Source organism: Syngnathus scovelli, chromosome 7 (genome assembly GCF_024217435.2).
Source record: "Syngnathus scovelli strain Florida chromosome 7, RoL_Ssco_1.2, whole genome shotgun sequence".
In the NCBI taxonomy this organism is placed as follows: domain Eukaryota; kingdom Metazoa; phylum Chordata; class Actinopteri; order Syngnathiformes; family Syngnathidae; genus Syngnathus; species Syngnathus scovelli.
In genome coordinates, this window is record NC_090853.1 from 11,972,791 (window position 1) to 11,994,540 (window position 21,750).

The following is a 21,750-nucleotide window of genomic DNA, read 5'->3' on the forward strand; positions in this document are numbered from 1 at the left end:
GTGTGTGTGTGTGTCTCGGGCTGATGAATCAGGACGTGTCTTGGGAGGAGAGGCCTATGGAGTCTTTTCTGCATTAGTTTTGTGTTTTTATCGGGGAAGACTACCATAACAGTTTTGCTTTTAAAAGTTGGCTCTTTTCTAACTGCTGCATAGGTTGTGACATTTGTTAGAATTGACAATATTGTAGTTGTGTCTACGGTTTACCATGTTTAATAATATGCATTTGTGTTCAACATTAACTAAAAAATCCTGATTATGTGCAGCACAGAATCAGGATTTTTTAGTTTTGCAAGACAAAACAGCGTATGAATGCAACTATCGTCTGTAGCCTACCTTGTGTGTTGCACTTTATAGATCAGATCTAAGAGAATTTATTGGTGTGTGGATATGGCGGGGCCATCTGGGTCTCATTAAGTCACCCCTGAGCATGGGACCCCCATCGTCACCCACCTTTATCTGACAGGATGACAGCCAGACACCTTATCAGTTTGCAGTCGAAAAGCTACTTAATCCACATCTTGGCGGTGACTACATTCAACCCTTCTTCCATGAAGTAAAACCGCATATACCCACAGTTCTAATGAGCTCATCCTTAGTCAGACTGAGCTGCTGAGTAAGTGTTTTGGAAAAAAGTAATACGCAAAATACAGCTTAAAAGCAATTGTCGTTGATTTACCACTGTGATGAATCCACATGAATGTTGCATAGTCATTAGATTACTAAACTCAGGAGGTTGTGCAATAAACAGTCTTGCCTACTTGAACATCTACAAAACGGCTTGTTAACATCTAATAGAGTGGTCGTGGTCATTAATAGACTATTGAATCAATGTAAGTGGATTACTATAATAAATGTTTTTAGAGTGTGATCAGCCACTAACAGTGGAATGGGTAACTGAACTTCATTTCATGCAGCTATTCTCATTCTCATATTGGTTACAGTACCATTAGATTGCAATAGTGGCCGATAACGCACGGTTGGTCCTAATCCTGCATAAAACAAAAACGGTTGTGTTGCATCACAAAGTACTTTCTGCTCTATAATTATCCCCCCCCCCCCAAACTAATTTGAATGAGTCTCTGGGACAAGCTGAAAGTCACAACAATAAGATTGCACATTCATTTCAGTCTCAAGGCTTCAAAATCGTCCTTCATTTTGTGTTTCATATCTGCACCTGCCTGGCATTACAACCTTGAATGCAAATTGTTGTGTCTTCAAGATAGCGCAAATAGTTTGTGGCAGCTACAGCCTGCTCAAGGTCATCAGCTGCTGTTTGGACTACATTTCTTGATGTTTGTTACCAATGGGGTCCTGCTACCTCTTAGATAGTATTTTACATTGAGGCGAGAAATTATAATTACTATCTTGAAAGTGGTGTTATCCAGATACACACGTTATTGTCCTTTTTTCATGTTCAACTTTATTGTCCAAAAAAATAATCTGGCTAAAATGCAGTTAAAATTTCTTTCAATTAAGTTGTCAGAAATATTTTGACTTTGTTGGTCTGATAGCTAAAATATTTAGTATACAGCCATGTGGGAATGCCGGAATAAAATTTTTTAAAAAAAGAGAAAAACTAATAATTGTACAATTCCAGATAATAGCAGTCTCAGTCTTTCTGTTGATCACTTCGACCCCTAAAGAGTGAATAAAGGAATAAAACAAAATTCCATTTTGCTTAAGGGATGTCGTGTACTTCACAAATTAGTCTTGTTTGTCCTTCTTTGTTATCTATTCAAGATTTATGTTTTACTCACCTGTGGGGAGACAAAAACATGCACATAATTCAATGCAAGACAAAAGATCATCTCGTCTTACCTTGTTATTTTAATTAAGTTATTTTACAAGTGATTCACAAAGTGCATTGTCAGTAGAAAGAAATCTCGAGGTTAAAGCCACCACCCCCCACTCCCGCAAAAGTTTGATAATCATGCATATTAAATGAAATGCAATAAATGCATTATATAGATTGGTTAAAAAAATATATTGGCACAAATTACGTAATATACATTAACATCTAGGGTGGCTCGGTGGCGCACTGGTTAGTGCGTCCGCCTCCCAGTTAGGAGGGTGTCAGTTCGATTCCACCTCCGACCCTCCCTGTGTGGAGTTTACACGTCGTCCCCGTGCCCGCGTGGGTTTTCTCCGGGCACTCCGGTTTCCTCCCGCATCCCAAAACATGCTTAGTAGGCCAATTGAGCACTCCAAATTGCTCCTCGGTGTGAATGTGAGATGCGGATGCCTGTTCGTGTCTGTGTGCCCTGTGATTGGCTGGCAACCGGTTCAGGGTGTCCCACGCCTACTGCCCAATGACTGCCGGGATAGGCTCCAACAGGCCTGCGACCCCTGTGGGGACAAGCTGTATAGAAAATGAATGGATGGACATTAACATTTACTGTATATTTAAAATAGTTTAGTAGTTTGTGTGGCTCAGTTGTGCAATGATGCTGCTGTCAGGGTTTTTTTTTTTTTTCGTAAACGCGATTCAGCCATTTGAAGAAAGAAAAAAATGCTCTTTGTTTCTTGTTGTACTGCCAGATAACAATGTCTTCCTTGTTCCATCTCATTTAAAGGGGCAAAAATATTTCTATGGTCCCAAATAGTTCTGTGAGGAGTTGTTGACACCATGCTCAGACCAACTTCATGCATGGAGTCATTCTTTGTCAAGACCTTTTTACTGGATATCTGTTAAATGAGGGAACAAGATAATGATGCTCGTTAGTCCCGTTAGAAAAGTATTCATTGTTAAGTTTTGCTAGCTGAAAATGCAAAATGTTTGTACATAGTTTTTGTTAAAATGCGGACAATGACGTTTGTTAAAAGGTAAAATAAAAAGTAAGTGTTACATTATTTGATGCACGTTTAATGTTCTGAAGATCAAACTGACAAAATTCCTTATGAGTGTTCAAGCGTAAGAGAAGAACCGATTAACTCCCACTGCTCCCCTGTCAGCTTGAGTCATTCAACTTGTTATGCCGCCATCTTGAGTTGACATCCACTCTGGATCTTCACTTTTCTAGTGACATTCTGCATGTGACCTTTGGCATTGGAACGTCTTTGTATTCACGAAGAAATGATATGCCATGCAACACTTTGTCATAAATCTAGTTTGTCACACCGTCAAAAGACAATTGTGTTACAGAGAGGCCACCATAAATTAAGTCACTAAAGATCTCCTCATCTTCATCAATACATCAATACCAACACTGAAGAGAAACTAGAACAAGTCACTGACCATGGAATGGTTCACTCACCAGACTTGTGTTCATTTCCCACTCAGATGATTGTAACTGTGAGAGGTTGTCTGTCACTCTGTGCCCAATGATTTACTGGCAGTGGCAACCAATCCATGGTTTCAACAGCCCGTTGTCCAAATCAACCCCGGTAGGCTGTCGCTTTCTGCACCACCCCTGAAGAGAATAAGCGATATAGAAAATGGAAGAATGAATGGATAAAATAGAACATGCAGGAATGAAAATGCATATACAGTTAGTGTTCACTCGTCATGTATTTATAGTGGCAAATCCTGTGAGCCTTCACTGAGAAAATCAACTCACGTTTCCTTGTGTGTAGGTCGGCCTGGTGCTGTCTTTCGTTAAAAGATAGTTAATAGTTTTGGAATTTTGAGGAGGGTGTAATGTCTCCAAAATTCAGTTTTATCCATTGACGTCCATGTGCTCTTCTTTGTGGAATCCACAGGGCTGGAAGTTCGACACAACACTTGACTTGACACTGACTGCCAGGCAGGTCATGGACAATGGCCTGACCTTTGAATAATCACAAAGCTACAAAGTCACTGTCCAAGGCCCGTTGTGCATTTATAAAGTAAAGAAAGCCGAACTATTAATAGGCTCTAGAGTAGGGCCAGTGCCTGCGGAGCTGCCTGGTTGCTCAGAGGGCTGCAACAAATATTGTGTAACAATACAAACAAACCCTTTTGATCAACTCTGAGAAATACAGAGGGGGAAAACAACGTTAAAACTCTTTTCTTGTGGCATCATCTAGCAAATTCCTGCTCTCCAACTTGTCATATCGTATTCCATCATCTTTTTCACGTGTTTCTCCTTCTGACCTGCCTTCTTATGCCTCAACTTTGAAGCGATTACCGACAGACAGTCTGTCAGTCATTCACGCATGTTGAACTCTCTTGATCCCTCTCTTTTTCTTAATTGCCGCTTTTCCAGGATGACTGCAACCTCATCTCAGCCCATTTCCTTTTACTGCCAGCTCATTTTTTTCTTTGAAGCAAGCTTGGTTCAATTCAGTCTGCAAACTCATCCAAGACTAACATCAATGAGACAAGTTCAAATCCTCTCTAATGGGCTTCACGGGGAGTCTTCCCTCGAGCACACTACGGGAGGGAGAGATGGAGAATAAAACAACATCAGAAACTGAAGATCCGAGAATAAGAGCCATGCAACAGATTATTACGCTGTAGAGAGCTGACAGGATGCTGGCAGAGTTTATACAGAGTTTCAACTCAACTGAGTTGGATGTCTAAGCACATTGCCACGCTGTGCATAGTCAATTTACATTAAATTATAGCAGAATGATGCAGGAAATTGCTTATGATTTTAATCTCGGCAAGTATTCTGGCATGAGTAAGAGTTTATACAGTATTAACCACAGAGATTTTTTTCCTCTTTTAAATTTTCTTTGTACAGCATTTGTCCTTTGTCATTAAATGACAAATCGGTTAATTTACAATCACATACCGACATCTAGCGGTCATAACTACTATGGCCACTAGAGGTCCTCATACACAGAGTCAAAAAGACTATAACGTGACAATTGATTCTGTTTGGGGAGACAAACTGAGAGAGATGTGAAGTATATGTTGAACTTGGATTATCTTTTGTTGCTGTAAGTTTCGATGACCACCCTCATTTTAGGACTTCCGACCTACAACTGACATAAAATTCGGCCTTGGTATTTGTGACGACTGTATTTTTTAAATTATTCATTTGTGAAAAACAGATTTGAATTATGCAATATAGAAGTACACTTCTATTAGGGATACAACATTTTATAGCCAAACCTGCAGCTCACAGGCAATGCTTTTTCAAATTTTGGGGTATTGTGTGTATTACATTTGAGTTGATCCAAGGGTTTGCTTTAAATTTTAGTCAAGAGAGAACCATGTGTGACATTTGCTGCAGCCCAAAGTGAGTTTCATTTCATATCCAGTTTTCTAAAAATATATCTACAGGAGAAAAAAAAATCCAGAATGTTTGTCACTGTGGAAAAAAAGTAAGGCTATTATTTCTCATTCTAGAAAAAAAAATATCTAAATTATATTCAGGATGTGCAAGTCCTGGAAAATTCTTGCTTCCCCATCCCATCTTGTCAGAAGGCACAGGCACAAACAACAGCCACCACCACTATGTTGCCGATGGTTGCCAGGACAGCAACCCACAGCCAAATTGTGTCACTGGATACTTTGCCATCATCTTCCGTCTCTGAGGGTCGGGAGTAGCCGGCATTGAGGTTGGACGTCGACGTCTGCAAAGACGTGTTGCCATTATAGGGAGAATCCATGAAGGCACCGCTCACAGCCGAGAAATGCTGTCAGGACAAGAAGAGGGGAAACTTAAATATTTTCATTTATGGGTTCTGAGCTCATAAACACAATACAGTGATAAGAACAACATGATTGAACAATAAAAAGCTATTTTCAGGGGGTTCTAACATCACAGCTCCATCGGGTTCAGGAAAGCTCTGCTGTACAGTAAACAGCAATCTACATCTCTGTGGGTTTAATTCACAGAGGATTAACAGTCTGCCACATGTTAGAAAGTTTTGCTTTCCTCACGCACAAACGAGCAGAGAAAGCCACTGAGAGAACTAGTGAGGCAGGAAATGAATCCCAGTTTCTTCAGCTGTTGAGTAACATTTATTTATTATTTATTATATATTTTTTTAACACAGCCTCTGCAAAAAGACAACACGACAAATGCAATCTGTTGGCAATACATAACACACGGCACATTCAGTCACAGTCTGTTCAGTGACCATTAATAACTCAAGCTTTCACTTTTTAACTTGGGGGTGTTTCAGCAAGTTAAAGCCCACAATACAACAGTAGCCCTATGACTAATATGAAAGTCAAATCTAGATTTGCGTGGTTTGGCACAAGGACAATTTGGAAATTTTGTTGTCCTTCTGTGGGATATTTCTGGGGGCCACAATGATCAAACATTCGTCAGCACTCAGAGTGTGAGTGGGGTCATTATTCGTTTGTCTACAAACACGAACAGTGTTCACTCGGCAGTGTCTCAACTGAGTCAAGTTCCTGCTTTAAGCGGTCTCTCGTGAGTCCTCTTTTGTGCTCAACCTCAGACTGGAGGGAAAATTGAGGACACAGTGATGTGACGACAAAGACAGCAGTGTCATTCTTGTTATCTCCAGATTTAACAAAGGAAATGGGATGGATCATATCCAGTGTGTCTACTATATTTATTGCCTATTCTGGCCCTTTTTTAACTGCACACATCTACAAAATACCAAAAGAAGGAAACCTCAGCCCGCCTATACAGTTGGACGAAACTTGCAATTGGCAGTGCCTTTAGTGTTATAGTAACACGCAATTACTGAATAGTGTGTTTTCTCAGATTAACAAGGTAACAAGGCCATAGGCGTGTGCCCATTAAGAGTATGCCCGCAAGTGCACAACAAATAAATGACAGCTCTTAAGTCATGCTCTCTGTCATTAATTGGTGTTTTTCACATTGGAAGTATAAGAAAGGCGAGAGATGGCTGACCTTTTTCACAGCACATACGTATTTATCACATACTTCTGTTAGGCCATATTGACAATCTTAACCATTATGATTTTCTTTTTTGCAAACTCCTCCTTTTAGTGGCAAGTAGAAATAGATAATGAAGGACTTTGTGTATTAATTGGCAGATGACTTTCTGGGTAATAATCGTGTTGCCGTTTAACACATTTTTTTTAGGCTGATTCCAAAAGAGATCTTTACTTTTTTTAGCAAATTAGATTTCTGGGAGATTTTCATATGTTGTATTCTTTCATTCTTCTTTCCTGAGAAAAAAACATGTTGTATTTCGGTGGTTAAGATATGGCACCAATATTTAGAAGAATAAATCAAGAGCATTCCCACATTTGCTGCTTATTATTTGTATTTAATACTAAGTGTCTCAGAGGGTTTATCAGGTTCGAAGAACGATTTCGGGGAGAGAGACCACAACGTCGAAGCTCAGATGTCATTTGACAATGGTACACTAGAAAACATATCAACTGCCACAGCGCATATGTGAATCAGACTTCACGCCAAAACTAGACAAATGTTTCCTAGCAAGACAGCACTGAACTTTTTCCCCCTCTCATTAAAACGTCTCACCCTTGCGGCTGTGTCTCTTCCTGAAGAAAAACAGTGCCGACATGGCATCAACAAAAACAAAAGCGAGAGCAACAGTGTGAGCACAGCACGAGTGGGATGTTCATATCCTTTTCAGGGAAATTAGAAAAATCTATTTAGACCAGCGGGATATCTATTGATACTGACGTGGCCCCATCAGGCATCGTGTTATGACACCTCATTATACCAGAATGTCCAGAATGGCACAGAATGCTCTGCCAAATTTCCATTCAGGCGCAACCAGGCTTGTGCCCGCATGAAAATCAGGATAGGCAAGCATGTCCACATGCCCCGTCTACTCTACGAAAATAGATCCGCAAATTTTCTGGCTGCAAAAGTTACTATCAGGAAGACTCATTCTCCCGCTGTCCATGCAAATGCAATTAGACATTCATAGCACTTGGAGCAAAGCCTTAAATTTCTTACATCTGCCTCTTCTCTCTTTCTAAACGCTACGACTGGCAAAGAAGATTATGCTCAGGGGTTCTTTATGCACCACTGTTTCTCATACTTCTTTACACTTTTCATTGTCTGTTTTCCGCACAAGTCACACATATCATATTGAAGCACATATAATTAGGTAACACACACACACATGAGCTAGATGAAGGGGTGACAAGCTGTTCATTCACAGGAAAGTTAGAGTTACATAATACTTTGGGAACATCTTTCAATACCTGTAAACTGACACAGATAGAACAGGGGCATTGCGATCATTTTGAATATTGTGATAGAGTTAGTTCAGGAGTAATATATTTAAATAAATCATATAGAGATTCATTAAACATATGGGAAGATATATTTTTTGCACAACTTTCCTCATTTATGATACATATAAAAATATGATTGTTAATGTTTGATTTAATATTATAATTCCTTGAAATGGTGGATTTTGTATTGGCTATAAAATAGCTGATAAATTTTAAAATATAAAAGTCTGAAATAATCTATTGTGTGTGGTGAATCTATATATGATTTTTATTTTTTAAATTGAGCTACTAAAATGAGTTTGTCATAATCCATCCATCTATTTTCCGGAACCGCTTTTCCAAACGGGGGTTGCGGAGTTCAGTATTATTAAGTTTTTTTTTTTTTAGGTGCACCTGTATGTCTTTTGTGTGTTCACAATTGCCAAAGGCCAATCAAGTGAGGGCTAGACGAACAGCATACATCATAAATACGTTAAACTAATAATAAGCATTCTATGATATGCACCGTAGAGTAATTTTAAAAAATCTATAGCAGACCAGTCATAAAAATAACGTGAGACCATACAAGAAGGGCTTTTTGGAAGAGGAATGAGTAATTTTCATCTGAATTCACCTTTACCAACCAATATGTACGTAGACCCAATATTCAACACTTGAATTTATTAAAAGTATTTAAAGTAAAATATTGTACCTATACTTTGTCATATTAAGAAATAAGAATGCTCTTTAATATTTTTCACTTTTATGAAAATTCATAAGAACAATAATCCTGTTATCATTACCAATTCTATGTGTGAGATCTTCTGCATACTTGTGTATTAATCATCACAGAAATACAGAATGCAAAAAAAAAAAAAAAAAAAAAAAAAAAGTTTAGTTTAGTTTGGGTAGCCATGACCTACATTGGTAAGAAATCATTTGAACAACCAATGATACACTAGTAATCATTGAAATGATAAACTGATCATTTACTTGTGGAATTGTTAGCTTTTAAATCAATATTTTTAATTTCACAGCTATTTAATTGAGATTGAAACAGTGTTGTGCTAATGACAAAATTATTATTTGGACATGTATTCATTAGTCTGTCTTTTCTAGTTTAACGTATGAATCATGGTCATCACTTTGTTTTCTCTTCTAGCAGTCAGACCAAGTTACAGAGCAATGACACCAGCTGCAGCAGTTGCACAGCGTGCACATTTGATAACACAGCCAGTCAGTTAAGGACGATCAAAAGGAGAATGTTCAGTGAGACGTTAGCAGTCAGCATTAAAGAATAAAGTATAATTGCACAAAATGAATTATGTAAGTGAGGAAACTCTTTTAGTGTTGATGCCGGAACAAAGACTCGCAGTATAGCAGCATCACATATACACCAGGATACACGATTATCAGACTGCAACTATGTAATAAATCTACACAAACATTGAAGTTGCAAAAATTTCAAGACAGTCATTTAAATCATTAACAATAGGTCTTATTTATCCTTGAAATTGCCTACCTCTTCTGTATATTGTTACAATTAAAATCAATACACAGGACAGTCGGAAAACTTCTGTTTACGGTTGGAAATACAGTCACATTTTTCATCAGGCAAAAGTGCAGCAAAAACATTAGGATTTGGAAAGGGAAGATCGAGGATAAGAAGTGAAAGAAAAGTTGTACCTACAGGGGTTTAAATGTGACGTAAGAAAAAAGCTCCCCAATGTCCTCCTGCTCTGCACTCTGACTTAGACAGAGAGCGCACAGCAAAAGATCACTTTAATGAGACCTTGCTCAATCTAAGGAGGAGAGAGAGAGAGAGAGAGAGAGAGAGAGAGAGTGTGAGAGAGAGAGAGAGAGAGAGAGAGAGAGAGAGAGAGAGAGAGAGAGAGAGAGAGAGAGAGAGATGATCATGCACTCTCTAAGGGCAAAGTGTGTGGACAGCACGCCTGCGATGTGTATGCATGTTTGAAGTTGAAGGGTACAGGTTGTGCTTTGTGATATAAACTAGGACATGAAAGTGATCAGACACAATGTAATGCGGGGGGGGGGGGGGGTAGTCCGTCTCAGGTGTGAGTCCACCTGAACAGATGAGACACTCCTCCAGGTGGATACTGAAAGCGATGTCAGAGGGGAATACACCTGATAAACCAACAAAAGAATGAAAAAAAGACAATGAAAGGAAATGTAAAAGTGAGGCAGAGGACTGGATGTAAAGAGATTAGGTCGGAGCATGAACTCATGATGATGATGAAATAGATGTTGTGATGAGATGAAAGGATCAAGGAATGAGATAATGAGATGTTATGAAAATAACAATATTATGAGCTACTGTAGAAGTTAAAGTGAAGTAGGATTATGACAGATCACGGGGATGAAGTAGGAAGATGATGGGATTGTAAGAGAATGGATGAGGTAAAAATTGAGGTCAACTCGGGAATACAACTACAGAAGTGGCCATGTAGAAATGAGGAAATGAGGAATAAGAATGAATGGCTGATGGGATAATGGAAGACATGCGGTAAGGATAGGCTGGCAGTGATGACAAGGTGGGAGAAAGAAAGGAAAGAGGTGAGGAGGGGGAGGATAAGGTGGGACAGTGAACAAATGATGGAATGTATGTATGTATGCGTAAGGTAGGAGGAAGATGATGATGACAAGCTCCGGAAAGGAGAAAATGTGAGGTAGGCGGCTCAGCAGACAGCAGGGATGTAAAGAAGAGGTGGAAGGATAATGATGATGATGAATGCCAAACAGACATGAAAATGATGGATGAACTATAATTTATAGGGACGATATATTGAGATGAAGGGATAATGTTGAGGCCCAATCGTTTTTCTAGCTTTCACCCTGGCTCTTTTCTGGGCTGGATTTGTAACATCAAACTTTTAAGCCATCCTCTATGCTTGTCTCCTGCACCGTTCCCGCACTGTGACATCACAGGCGACTCTATCTCCATGTCATATGTAAATTATTCAGCATTACTCTCATCATCGTGTCCAGAGCTAGAAAGTACTAGTTATTATATTAGAGGTCCCGCTCATTTTTCAAAGGAGTTGGGTTTGTCAAACAAGCTGAATGTTGACATGCACACATTGCTCATCGTAGTTTGATCGCTATACAAACCAGTTATAATCTCGTTGTTTTAATGACATCTCTAAAAATCCACTAGTTGATTGATTGGTTCAAACTCAAATTTGTATTCCAATGTACAAATGTGACAATAGTGTTAGCAAGTTGTTTGTACTTAATTAAAAGGAACAATCGTTCTGTGAACTCTTACCTCTTTGTTGTGAAACGTGGGCAACCCAATTTTTACAAATGCAATTTTTTAAAAAAATACTGTAGTTCAGTTTAAAACAATGTAGTTAAAATGTTATCAAAGTTTGATGCCTTGGAATTTTTAGTTCAACTATTTGTGTGTTTGTGTGCGTGTGTGTGTGCGTGTGTGTGTGTTGTGTGTGTGCATGTGTGCGTGTGTGCATGTGTGTGTGTGCACGTGTGTGCGCGCGCGTGTGTGTGTGTGTGTGCGTGTGTGTGTGTGTGTGTGTGTGTGTGTGTGTGTGTGTGTGTGTGTGTGTGTGTGTGTGTGTGTTTGAGCATGCATGTATGTGTTGTCAGGCCTAAATAACAGCGCAGTTTCGTTTCATTGGCTTTTCATTCATTTAATAACCCGGATTTCAATTTGAGGACATCAAATTTCACATCACTTGAACCATGTAATGTAAATCCACCCAAACCCATTTCCTGGATAACACAGATGCAAATCTTCAAGAAGTGCTCATAAATTTAAAAGGTCGCTTTCGGCATCTTTTTATTCCTCACTCTTTCAATGTGTAATGTGAAATCCACCAACATGTTTTTTTTTTTTCCTGTCTCTTCTTGTTTGCTGCACACATCCTGCAAACTCTCAAGCCATTGCTCTTATCCCGATTGGACGCATTCAGGATATCCTGGAACAGCATGCAGTGCTGCGTGACCTGTTGGGATTAAAGAGAAACATCACTTCAATCCTCAAAATCTGATGAGAAGGAAATCCTTGTGTCATGGCACCTCAAGAACCCCGTACAAATTTGATACCTTATGAATGACATTTCCTCGATTAGTTACATAATATTCTCGTAAATTACGAGGGGATTCAGATTCACACACAACACAAACGTATATGCACACGTGGCAGCAACACACATTGATATATGTATTTGAAAATAGATCACAGTTGTTTGTTCGTTCATCAGAATTTACTTGCTTGAGATAGTTAGATGCTCATTAACACCCACCTTATTCACAAACATCATTACCAAGAAAATGTGTCTTCGAATATTGTAAACAAACCCAAGCCACGCAAAAAATCTGATTTTAGGGCTATAAATGGGATTCTCTGTCTGTAACTGCTGAATTGAAAAGAGAGCAAGAGAAACGAAGGGAAAGGAGAAGGAACGAATAAACAGCCCGGCCGCAGCCAGCTGTTCCTCTTTCCTCTAAAACATCTGTCGGGATAGGAAAAAGACAGAAAGGGAGGAGATGAAGAGAAACAAAGGATTGAGAAAATGGCAGTGCAAAAAAATGAACGTATAATTCACAGGACACTATATTAGGTACACCTGAATACAAAATAGTGAAAATTTGCATGTACACACATACTCTTCAAAACACTGAAAACATTCAATACACAACTTTTAAAAAATATCGTAATTTATTATGTAATCAACTTTTTATGATTTTGTCTTGTCAACCACCATATAAATTATGAATAAACAAATGAAGTCAATTGTGCCGTTTACTATTATATATTATTATTATACGTATAAATGCTACCATCCACCCTCACTGGGTTGATGACTTTCACAATTATTGTCATGAATAAACAAAGGGATAACTGTCTGCCATAAGGAGCCAAAGGGGGAAAAGCAACCAAAGAAATCTTCCTTGCTTGCAGCGACTTTCAGAGACATGACATCACTTTGTCATATTTTCTGGGAAAAACACAATTGAACTGACGTCATTCAAATGAGTCCCAGGATGACTGTTTCAAATCAAGAAAAAAAAATAACATCATAATGTCTTAGTTATCGAGCCATGTAATGACAAGAAAATACAACATCTTGAGCATGTCTGGAGGCAAAATAAGGCAGACTGAACTTCTGACAGGAAGGGAGGGTGCAAGAATAACAGAGCAGGAGAAAGTGGATCGAGAGAAGTGTGCAGAGTAAAGTATGGTGAAGAAAAGTGCAAGGAGTGCAAAAGTGACAGAAAGTGAGACACAGAAAGGCGGGGTTGTGTTCTATGGGTAGCTGAATCTTTGCTCATCTTTGCTAAAGGCGCTCAAGCTGACAGACGAGCAATGAGCACCATTCACCGACATCACGGAGTGACGTTGTCCGGCTTTCATACGACCGCTTCATATGCTCTCAACACAATCACGCTGTAATGTGGATGCACATGTCGGATGCATCCGGGTGCACACATGTACACGGGCATTCCGTCAGAACACATTTTAGTGGGTCAACCTACACAAGTAAGTCCCAAGGTGGTCATGTTTATTTCTGCTTGAGGTCTTTAATCATATGGCGTCCTCTTCCCTTCTGTTCCCCATCTGTCTCCTCACACTACATAAATACTCACTTAGCATCAGTAATCCATTGTGTTCCAAGCCATAGCAACATTCAGAATAAATTGTGAAAAACCTACCAAAATAGCAAGTACACCAACACAATTTAATGATCTCATGAGATCCATTAATTATGCATACAGCACCACAATGATGAGAGGTAGGTTTTGGTTGGTTCGTGTTGTTTTAAAGGAATTTCACAAAATACAGTAATTGGTTCTTAAAATGAGAGAGAAAAAATAATGTTGGCTGTCTACATGTCATTGCAATGAGTATCTTTAGAATCTAAAAATGTAAGGCCATTTTAGACATGCAGAAGCATGAGTAATGGGGAAAAAGCCACATACAAATTAAGGAATATTTTTGGTATTTTTTTGTCTCGTCGAGATGGTGCTCTGTTTAACATTGACGAAAGCACTCTGAATTACCATTTCTAAACCACTTTCATTAAAACAACCATTTCATCAAGAGGGGTCAAAAAAAGTTTCACGAAGCAATTTTGAAGCTTCATTTTCCCCTCACTGGCTTTATCCAAAATATATGGTTAAAATGTAACTATTCAAAATGGCTGCAAATGGTTGGGTACATTCTATGTTCGACCACACGCACAATCACACTGTCACTGAACCCATGATTCCTGCATATTCCTGCACAACCGTGATATAATCTGCCTGCATTAGAGTGTGAACAGTCTCAAAAGAGAAACACAGATATGCGTGCAGGTAGAACACACATTACATACACGCACCTCTTAAAATACTTGTGTATGTTTCATGCACTGTTAAGCTCATTTTTATTAACTGTGCGCTCCACTGAACAAACGGTATCTCTATTCCCGTGGCATGTCAACCTGGAGTATACACCTCGGCTTTACAAATTTAGAGTTGATATTCCATAAAACTGAACATAAGTCCTGTACTCTGATGATCAACACAAAAGGTGGCTTGCCGAGAAATCAAATGTTCACCTTGACCATGCCATTTTCTTTTATTTTGCCTGCATCGACAGCCACCCTCACCTTTATATCCTGTTTCAATATATTAGACTTGCACATCGTAATTTCCAACAGTCGCAAAGGTTTTGTGATCAGTGCCTTTTGTAAGACTAAACAGTTTCAGTAGCGGGCTGAGGATTGGTCATCGAAGACCTACTCCTCAAAACGACCTGCTCGGTTTTATGGTGCTAACCACCAGGCAGTCATAGGTGGATAAAATCAATCTGAGCAAAGTAAAAAAACATCTTGGAAAGTGTCAAGTGCTGAAATGTAGTTTTGAAAATACAATCACTATTGGCATAAAGGTATTATAGTTCTCTGTTGCCATCGTTCCAACGGGATTATTTGTTTGTACACAGAAGCACCTTGTTATGAAATCCAAAATTAACGACGTTGCGAGACTCGGATTATCCTAATCCTCTGATATTGCAAACAACAAAACACTTGACTGCTGTAAAGAGATTATTTTATAGGACAAAGGTGTCCCAGTGGTATTCCAAGTGTTCATCTCAATTGTACAATACACATTTCATTTGTGGTGATGATCCTAATGCATGCAGCATGGGTTCAGTTCCCCGTTCAGTGACAAGGTTACTATAGCTCAATAAAACTAATGAAATTATGAACTTTGAAAACATATTTGATAACTGAATAAAAATATAAACAATAGCACTTGAAAAAAGGCAGTTAAGTGAAATGTCTATTTACATTTATTAAAGTATAGCAAACAATAATTGTAGCAAAATATCCTTTGTTTTGGTCTTTGTCAATGACCATGTAGGATAAGTGGTATAGAAAATGGATGGATGACAGTCATGTGGTTACAGAGTCTTAATAATAATAATATCAAGGCATAGTCTTACATGAAATGATGAAGTGTAGTGTCTCTAATTGTACCACATCATGACATTGCAACCCCAAAAACTTTAAACGTTGACTGCCCAAGTGATGTGTGAGCTGAAAATTGCCTTAACTTATGCGTATAAAAGACATGCCATTGTTTCTGTCCATGTGCATTTGATGATTTTGTATGCTTCTAATCTGTAATGCTCGGCCCCTCCTGAATGAATAAAGCATTATGGGGCTTATATTATGCGTGCCATGACTCGCCCGTGTGCCTAATGTGTTCAGCAGTAACGTGTCCTCAGGTTATCACTATAGAGGTTGGCTCAACTCTCTTTGTCCGTATGATGACAGGCACTGTGAGTTTACAAATTAAGTCTGAAGTATGTGCATAGATGTGGCAACCTTGACAAAGGCATTTACAATTTAAATCGTCTCCAAATGATAACTGAATGGATGATGTCTCTATTGGCATGTGCATAGTCAGAACTTGGAGTGTTATCTTCCTACCCTAGCTTGAAACCCTACTGCCAAACATAACCCTGATTTGAAACCCTACTTCGATACCCTAACCCTAGTTTGAAACCCTACTTCTAAACCCTAACCCTATTTGAACCCCTAGCCCTGGTTTGAAACCCTATTTCTAAACTCTAACCCTGGTTTGAAACCCTACTTCTAAACCCTTACCCTAGTTTGAAATACCAACCCTAGTTTGAAACCCTACTTCTAAACCCTAACCCTAGTTTGAAACCCTACTTCGATACCCTAACCCTAGTTTGAAAACCTTACCCTAGTTTGAAACCCTACTTTGATACCCTAACCCTAGTTTAAAACGTTACTTTTAAACTTTACCTCTAGTTTTAGACCCTAAGCCTACTTTGAAACCCTACTTTGAAACTGTATTTCAAAACCCTAACCCTAGTTTGAAACCATGTTTTTTTTACCCTAAACCTAGTTAGGCTGGCTCGAAATGGTGCCCAGAAGAAAAGTCACTAATACAGTTATTATTTACATTAATGCTTACTTTATTTATATGTTTGGCACTTGGATTTTTTCTTTGTTCAACTATTCAGTCAGAAGGAAGATCTCAGCTGCAGCTGTTACTGCAGCAGCTTCTGAAAAAAACAGCCGGTAACAAAAGTGGCTCTCCTGTTTATTTTCACATTTGCTCTTTAGCGCTAGATTATTCATTTTCTTTCATTCTGCTCAATAAAAATAAGACATTTTAAAAACTGGAAAATTTAAATGAGGCGTTGTTCTATATTCGAAATTTTGCAAAACATTTTGTCTCGTCTTTTTGTGAACTCGATCTCGTGAGACATCTCATCTGGTGGGGTTTGTGTCCCGTCCCATCACTAATAACAAGCATTGCCCTCTGGCTCTCTATCCCCAGTGATCATCAAAGGACAAAGGGTGATGAGAGGAAAAAGAACAGGCTGAAAAAGGAGAGCTCTTTACCATCAACCAATGAAATAAAAATAAATTCATGATGGGGGTAGATACAGATATTTGCCTCCAAATGACTTCTCTTTGAAACAATAGCCTTAAAAAAGCAAAGAACCCACAAGACGTGACCTCACACATGACTCACTTGTTTAAATAAAGCCCTTGCCTCCATCTCTCCTTGTGGAAAAACTTCACTTGAGTTATCGCTGTTTGTACAGTACACATCCATCCATCCATCCATCCATCCATCCATCCATCCATCCATCCATCCATCCATCCATCCATCCATCCATCCATCCATCCATCCATCCATCCATCCATCCATCCATCCATCATCTATTTCTAATAATGCATAAAGCAATGCAAACAGCAAACTAAGCAAGTGATTTAGAAAGCATAACTTCCTGTTATGTAAAGTGATTCACTCTTTGCTTTTTATTCCCAATATGACCTTGAGGTGCTCCTAATCACTACTATTGTTCTTTGGTCTGAACAAAGTTCAATGGAGAGCTTTTGTTTGTGTGGATCCCTGACTTTGGAATTCCTGACGTCACGCTTTGATTGTGACTTTTTTTTCTTTTGTCATTTCACTATAATAATTTACTGAGCCCCAATACTTGATGCCATGCGTTTGCATAAAGTTAAGGATTGCATTATTCAGAAAATGTTCACAAATTTGAGTTAAAGTAAATTTGTGTTTGTTCAGTCATCTTACATAAATTGTCAAAAGACTTTATGAAGTTATACATATTTGTAACAAGTGCCATTTTTATTTATTTTCTAATTATACTGAAAATATTGTCATCCCAGTTCTCATTTCAACTTTTTGAGGACATACAATATTTATGATATATCATAAATCACTTAGCTAAGGAATTCACAACTACGATCTGATATTCCTATAGCTCTCCATGCTTAAAACCGGTGCTGAAAAACTAATTTGGATAAAGACTCAAAATCATTTCAAAATTCCAGTACACCTCCTTTCCCAGATCCTTGTCTGACCATTTGCAGTCAGTGTTTGCTTGCTCTCCTTACCTGTGCAGCCATCAGTGATAACTCCATCATCCCTGGATCGATGGTGGCCAGCCTGAAGGCGGAAAGATTCACTTAGGCTGGAGACTGAGCAAAGCACTGGAGGAGGGAGAAGAAAATGAGGATGAAGGTCTCTGCTGTGTTGCAGATATGCTACAATAAACGCTCTTCATGCTTGATGGAATAGTTGATTCATTCAGCACATGAGCAAATACGCCCCCACCCATTGCCCTGGTTGTGTGCGTCCGTGGGGGGATTCTTGTTCCTTTAAGTATGCAAAACTAACCTTGCTCAATTACTTGATCATGTTTTTTTGACTTTGCATTCCTTGAACATCTAAACCAAGGGTGCCCAAACTTTTTCAGCTCGTGAGCTACTTTTGAAATGACCAAGTCACAAAGATCTACCCACAAAAAAAATAAAAAATAAAAATAAATAAATATATATATATATATATATATATATGTCATCGTGAAAAAAAAGTCCTACTCCTATTCCCTATTAAAGTGATACTTCTTACTATGGCCAGCTGCCCCACTCATTTTTATACCCTTTCTTAAGTTTAAGAGAAAAAACAGGGTTCTGACAATTGGAGGGAACTCGCGAGCTAGCGTGTTTGTGTTGTGTTGTTAGCGCCGTTGTTTGTACACGCGTCAAGTGCGAAAAAACATTTTAATATCACTCGATCGACCAATAGTGGCTTGGCGATCGACCAGTCGATTGCGAACGACGTATTGGCCACCCCTGATCTAAACCATATCTTTCACTTTGTTTTGGGGGAAACTGCAAACAATGTGGTCTGTTGAGTCATCTCCTTTGCAAGATGAACATGAAATTTTAATGATACTGTAAAAAAAAAAAAAAAAAAAAAAGCATAATTTTTAATTTGGGCTTTTTCCCATCGTCAATTTGCTGAGTTTAACGCATCAGAAAACTGTTTTAATATAGTAAACATTTGCTTCCAATCTTGACTATTTCAAGTCATCTGCACCTAATATAAATATCAAACTTACTAAGGTGTCTTGTATGTTTTCATTACAGACAAAACACCATGTATAGTAGGTTGTTTTGTTTGTTTAAAAAATGTCCATATATATATAATAAGGCTTTTCTTTTAAATAAATAAAGACCATGCATAGTAAAGCTTTTTTTTTCTTTTTTTGCAAAGAAGTGGCCATGTGAGGCATTTTTGTAAAAAAAAAAATAAAAGAAAAGATTAACACGTATAGTAATAATGTGGTTTGATTCTTAAAAGTATGGATGGATACAGTATGTCCATTAGCTCACCGGAACAGAAATAAAGTGCATCCCAAATATCAACAAGAACAGAGACTAGCACTTGCTCATTACTTTTTTTGCTTGGACTAAGGTGACCTGTGTGGTTGAAACGAATTCCCACAGACAGACGGGTCTTCTAGTTTCTCAACAAACCAAACAGCAGACCAACAGTCGACATGTGCAGCCTTTACAACAATTACTACTGCATGAAAAACGACAGCCTTTGTATGCCTTTAAAGTAATGTGCAGCCTTTACAACAATTACTACTGCATGAAAAACGACAGCCTTTGTATGCCTTTAAAGTAACAGTAGGAAAAGAGGCACATGCATGCATGCACATGTGACACAGAAGCAACGTGGGCTTGTTTTGGGGGGGGCACGAACAGTCTATTTGAAAGGGAGAAGCTTATTTTCCCTGAGGTGTCCTAAGTCCAGCTGTCAGCACTGACAATGAGATAAAGTCACCATGGAGACATTGAGTGAGAGGCAAGTGATGTCAGACTTTAATGGAGTCAATTACACAGTAAATTTCAAATCCTGATGATTACAAGTAAGTAGACTACTAAACCGATCTTTAGGACGAGTTTAAATGCAATAATTTGTACAGAAGGTTTAGATCAACACACAAAGCAGAGTCTGAGTTATTTTTTCCAAACTACAAACGTACACCTCAATAGATCAGTCGAACCTGGACGTGACAAAGTACGTACAAAGATTAAACGTCACGAAGACACTAAAGGGGTGGCGTACGATGGCGCCGCAGCCGCGTGTGTCCAATCGCTCGAAACAAAAAAGACGCAAATGAATTGCGCTTGTTAGGAGACCGTGTTTAGTGAAGCTTCGTCTTGAGAACCCCAATCGTATCTTGGTCATAATCTAAATGGCAGACACTGTAGAAGCAGCACCGGAAGAAGGTGTCAAGAAGCTGGCGTACAGCTTCCCCATCGTCAGGCACACGGACATGCCCGATGAAATGAAGGAGGAGGCAATAGCGATGTGCATTTCAGCCTTCGAAAAGTGTGCAAACAACAATGAGACGGCAGCAAAAATTGTCAAGGACAACATGGACAGGATGTTTGGCACAGCGTGGCACGTTGTGATCGGAGAAAGTTTCGGCTTCGGCGTCACTCATGAGGCGAAGCATCTGCTTTACATGTTCTACGGAGGGAGCTTGGCGATTTGTATTTGGAAGTGCTACTAGCACCACCAGTTGGTCCTCTTCCTCCTCATCGTTGGGCGCAGACTACTTTCGAACAATGAACATCTGATAATCAGAAACAATTTTGCTGAAAGAAGGTCGCAATGACGACAACTTCTTTCCTCTACAGCGTGGTTCTTCTCTTGATTTCCGAGCGGCAGCATTTGTTTTGTTTACTCATTATCGCCATCTATGGTCTGGCGGTTAAGGTAGAACAATAAAAAACTTGGCAATGCTGTGACCACATGCAATGCGGTTTTGTTTCTTTACGCTTTCTTTGTATAACGATGTTTTGTACATATACTATTTATTGGATGGAACACGAGCGCAGCCTCTCTTGGCAGCAGAACGTCTATGTCCAATACTAACCGTGACTTAAGTTTATTCACTGACTACAATGTTTCAATTTCCATTAAATGACATGCATCGAGTTAAATCACAGTCAAAATAGCTTCAAGTCGGATGGTTTGATGCATATAGAAAATAAGCGTTTGGTTTGGGAATCGTTCAAATGCTGCCACCTTTGGGCCACTGACAGCTGTTGCTGTTATCAGTCAGAATATGTATACTGAAATGACATTCGTTCTTTTTAAAATGAAAAGAAACCACCAGCGAGTCGTTTAACAAATAAATTGTTGATTATTTATTGTTTATTTTGTATTTTTCAATAATACAACCCTAAACAAGAAATATGTTTTCTGCGACAAAGCACGACCACAATTAAAAATCTAAAGTATTCCTTTTTGTGTTACCAATTACAAACAATTGTTTTCATGACATGGAACAAACTCGCGCGTAGCAATACAATGCCTATTTTATTTGGTAAATTCATTTTTGCCGTCAAGAGTTTCCGTAGTGTAGTGGTTATCACGTTCGCCTCACACGCGAAAGGTCCCCGGTTCGAAACCGGGCGGAAACACGTTTTGATTTTTCACTTGTTATTCATTTCATGGCATCGAAGTACTCTCGCGTAGCAATATAATGCCTATTTAGTTTGATAAATTCGGCGCCACATTCAAGGGTCTCCGTAGAGTAGTGGTTATCACGTTCGCCTCACACGCAAAAGGTCTCCGGTTCGAAACCGGGCGGAAACACGTTTTGATTTTAAACTTGTTATTCATTTCATGGCATCGAAGTACTCGCGTAGCAATATAATGCCTATTTAGTTTGATAAATTCCGCGCCACATTCAAGGGTTTCCGTAGTGTAGTGGTTATCACGTTCGCCTCACACGCGAAAGGTCCCCGGTTCGAAACCGGGCGGAAACATATTTT

General features: G+C 38.9%; 1 protein-coding gene, 2 non-coding genes and 1 pseudogene across 4 annotated transcripts; 3 read left to right on the plus strand and 1 right to left on the minus strand.

The window, feature by feature from the left end:
* Positions 1 to 1,806: 1,806 nt before the first annotated feature.
* LOC125972573 (uncharacterized protein C14orf132) lies at positions 1,807 to 19,522 on the minus strand. Of its 2 annotated transcripts, none has more exons than XM_068651247.1 (5): positions 19,351 to 19,522; positions 18,004 to 18,087; positions 3,558 to 5,565; positions 3,255 to 3,410; positions 1,807 to 2,685 (listed from the first exon to the last, which is right to left on the minus strand). In XM_068651247.1, exons 2-3 carry the CDS (start codon positions 18,031 to 18,033, stop codon positions 5,347 to 5,349), a joined length of 249 nt encoding a protein of 82 aa, XP_068507348.1. In that variant the 5' UTR covers positions 18,034 to 18,087; positions 19,351 to 19,522; the 3' UTR covers positions 1,807 to 2,685; positions 3,255 to 3,410; positions 3,558 to 5,346. The 2 variants fall into 2 exon arrangements, with proteins under 2 accessions (XP_068507348.1, XP_068507347.1); XM_068651246.1 differs by having other exon boundaries at positions 18,004 to 18,099.
* A 637-nt stretch (positions 19,523 to 20,159) lies between these two features.
* LOC137840459 (dynein axonemal light chain 4 pseudogene) lies at positions 20,160 to 20,480 on the plus strand (annotated as a pseudogene).
* An 843-nt stretch (positions 20,481 to 21,323) lies between these two features.
* Positions 21,324 to 21,396, plus strand: trnav-cac (transfer RNA valine (anticodon CAC)). The gene has a single exon. It is a non-coding gene; the product is annotated as a tRNA-Val (tRNA).
* Positions 21,397 to 21,671: 275 nt separating this feature from the next.
* Positions 21,672 to 21,744, plus strand: trnav-cac (transfer RNA valine (anticodon CAC)). Its single transcript has one exon. It is a non-coding gene; the product is annotated as a tRNA-Val (tRNA).
* Positions 21,745 to 21,750: the final 6 nt, after the last annotated feature.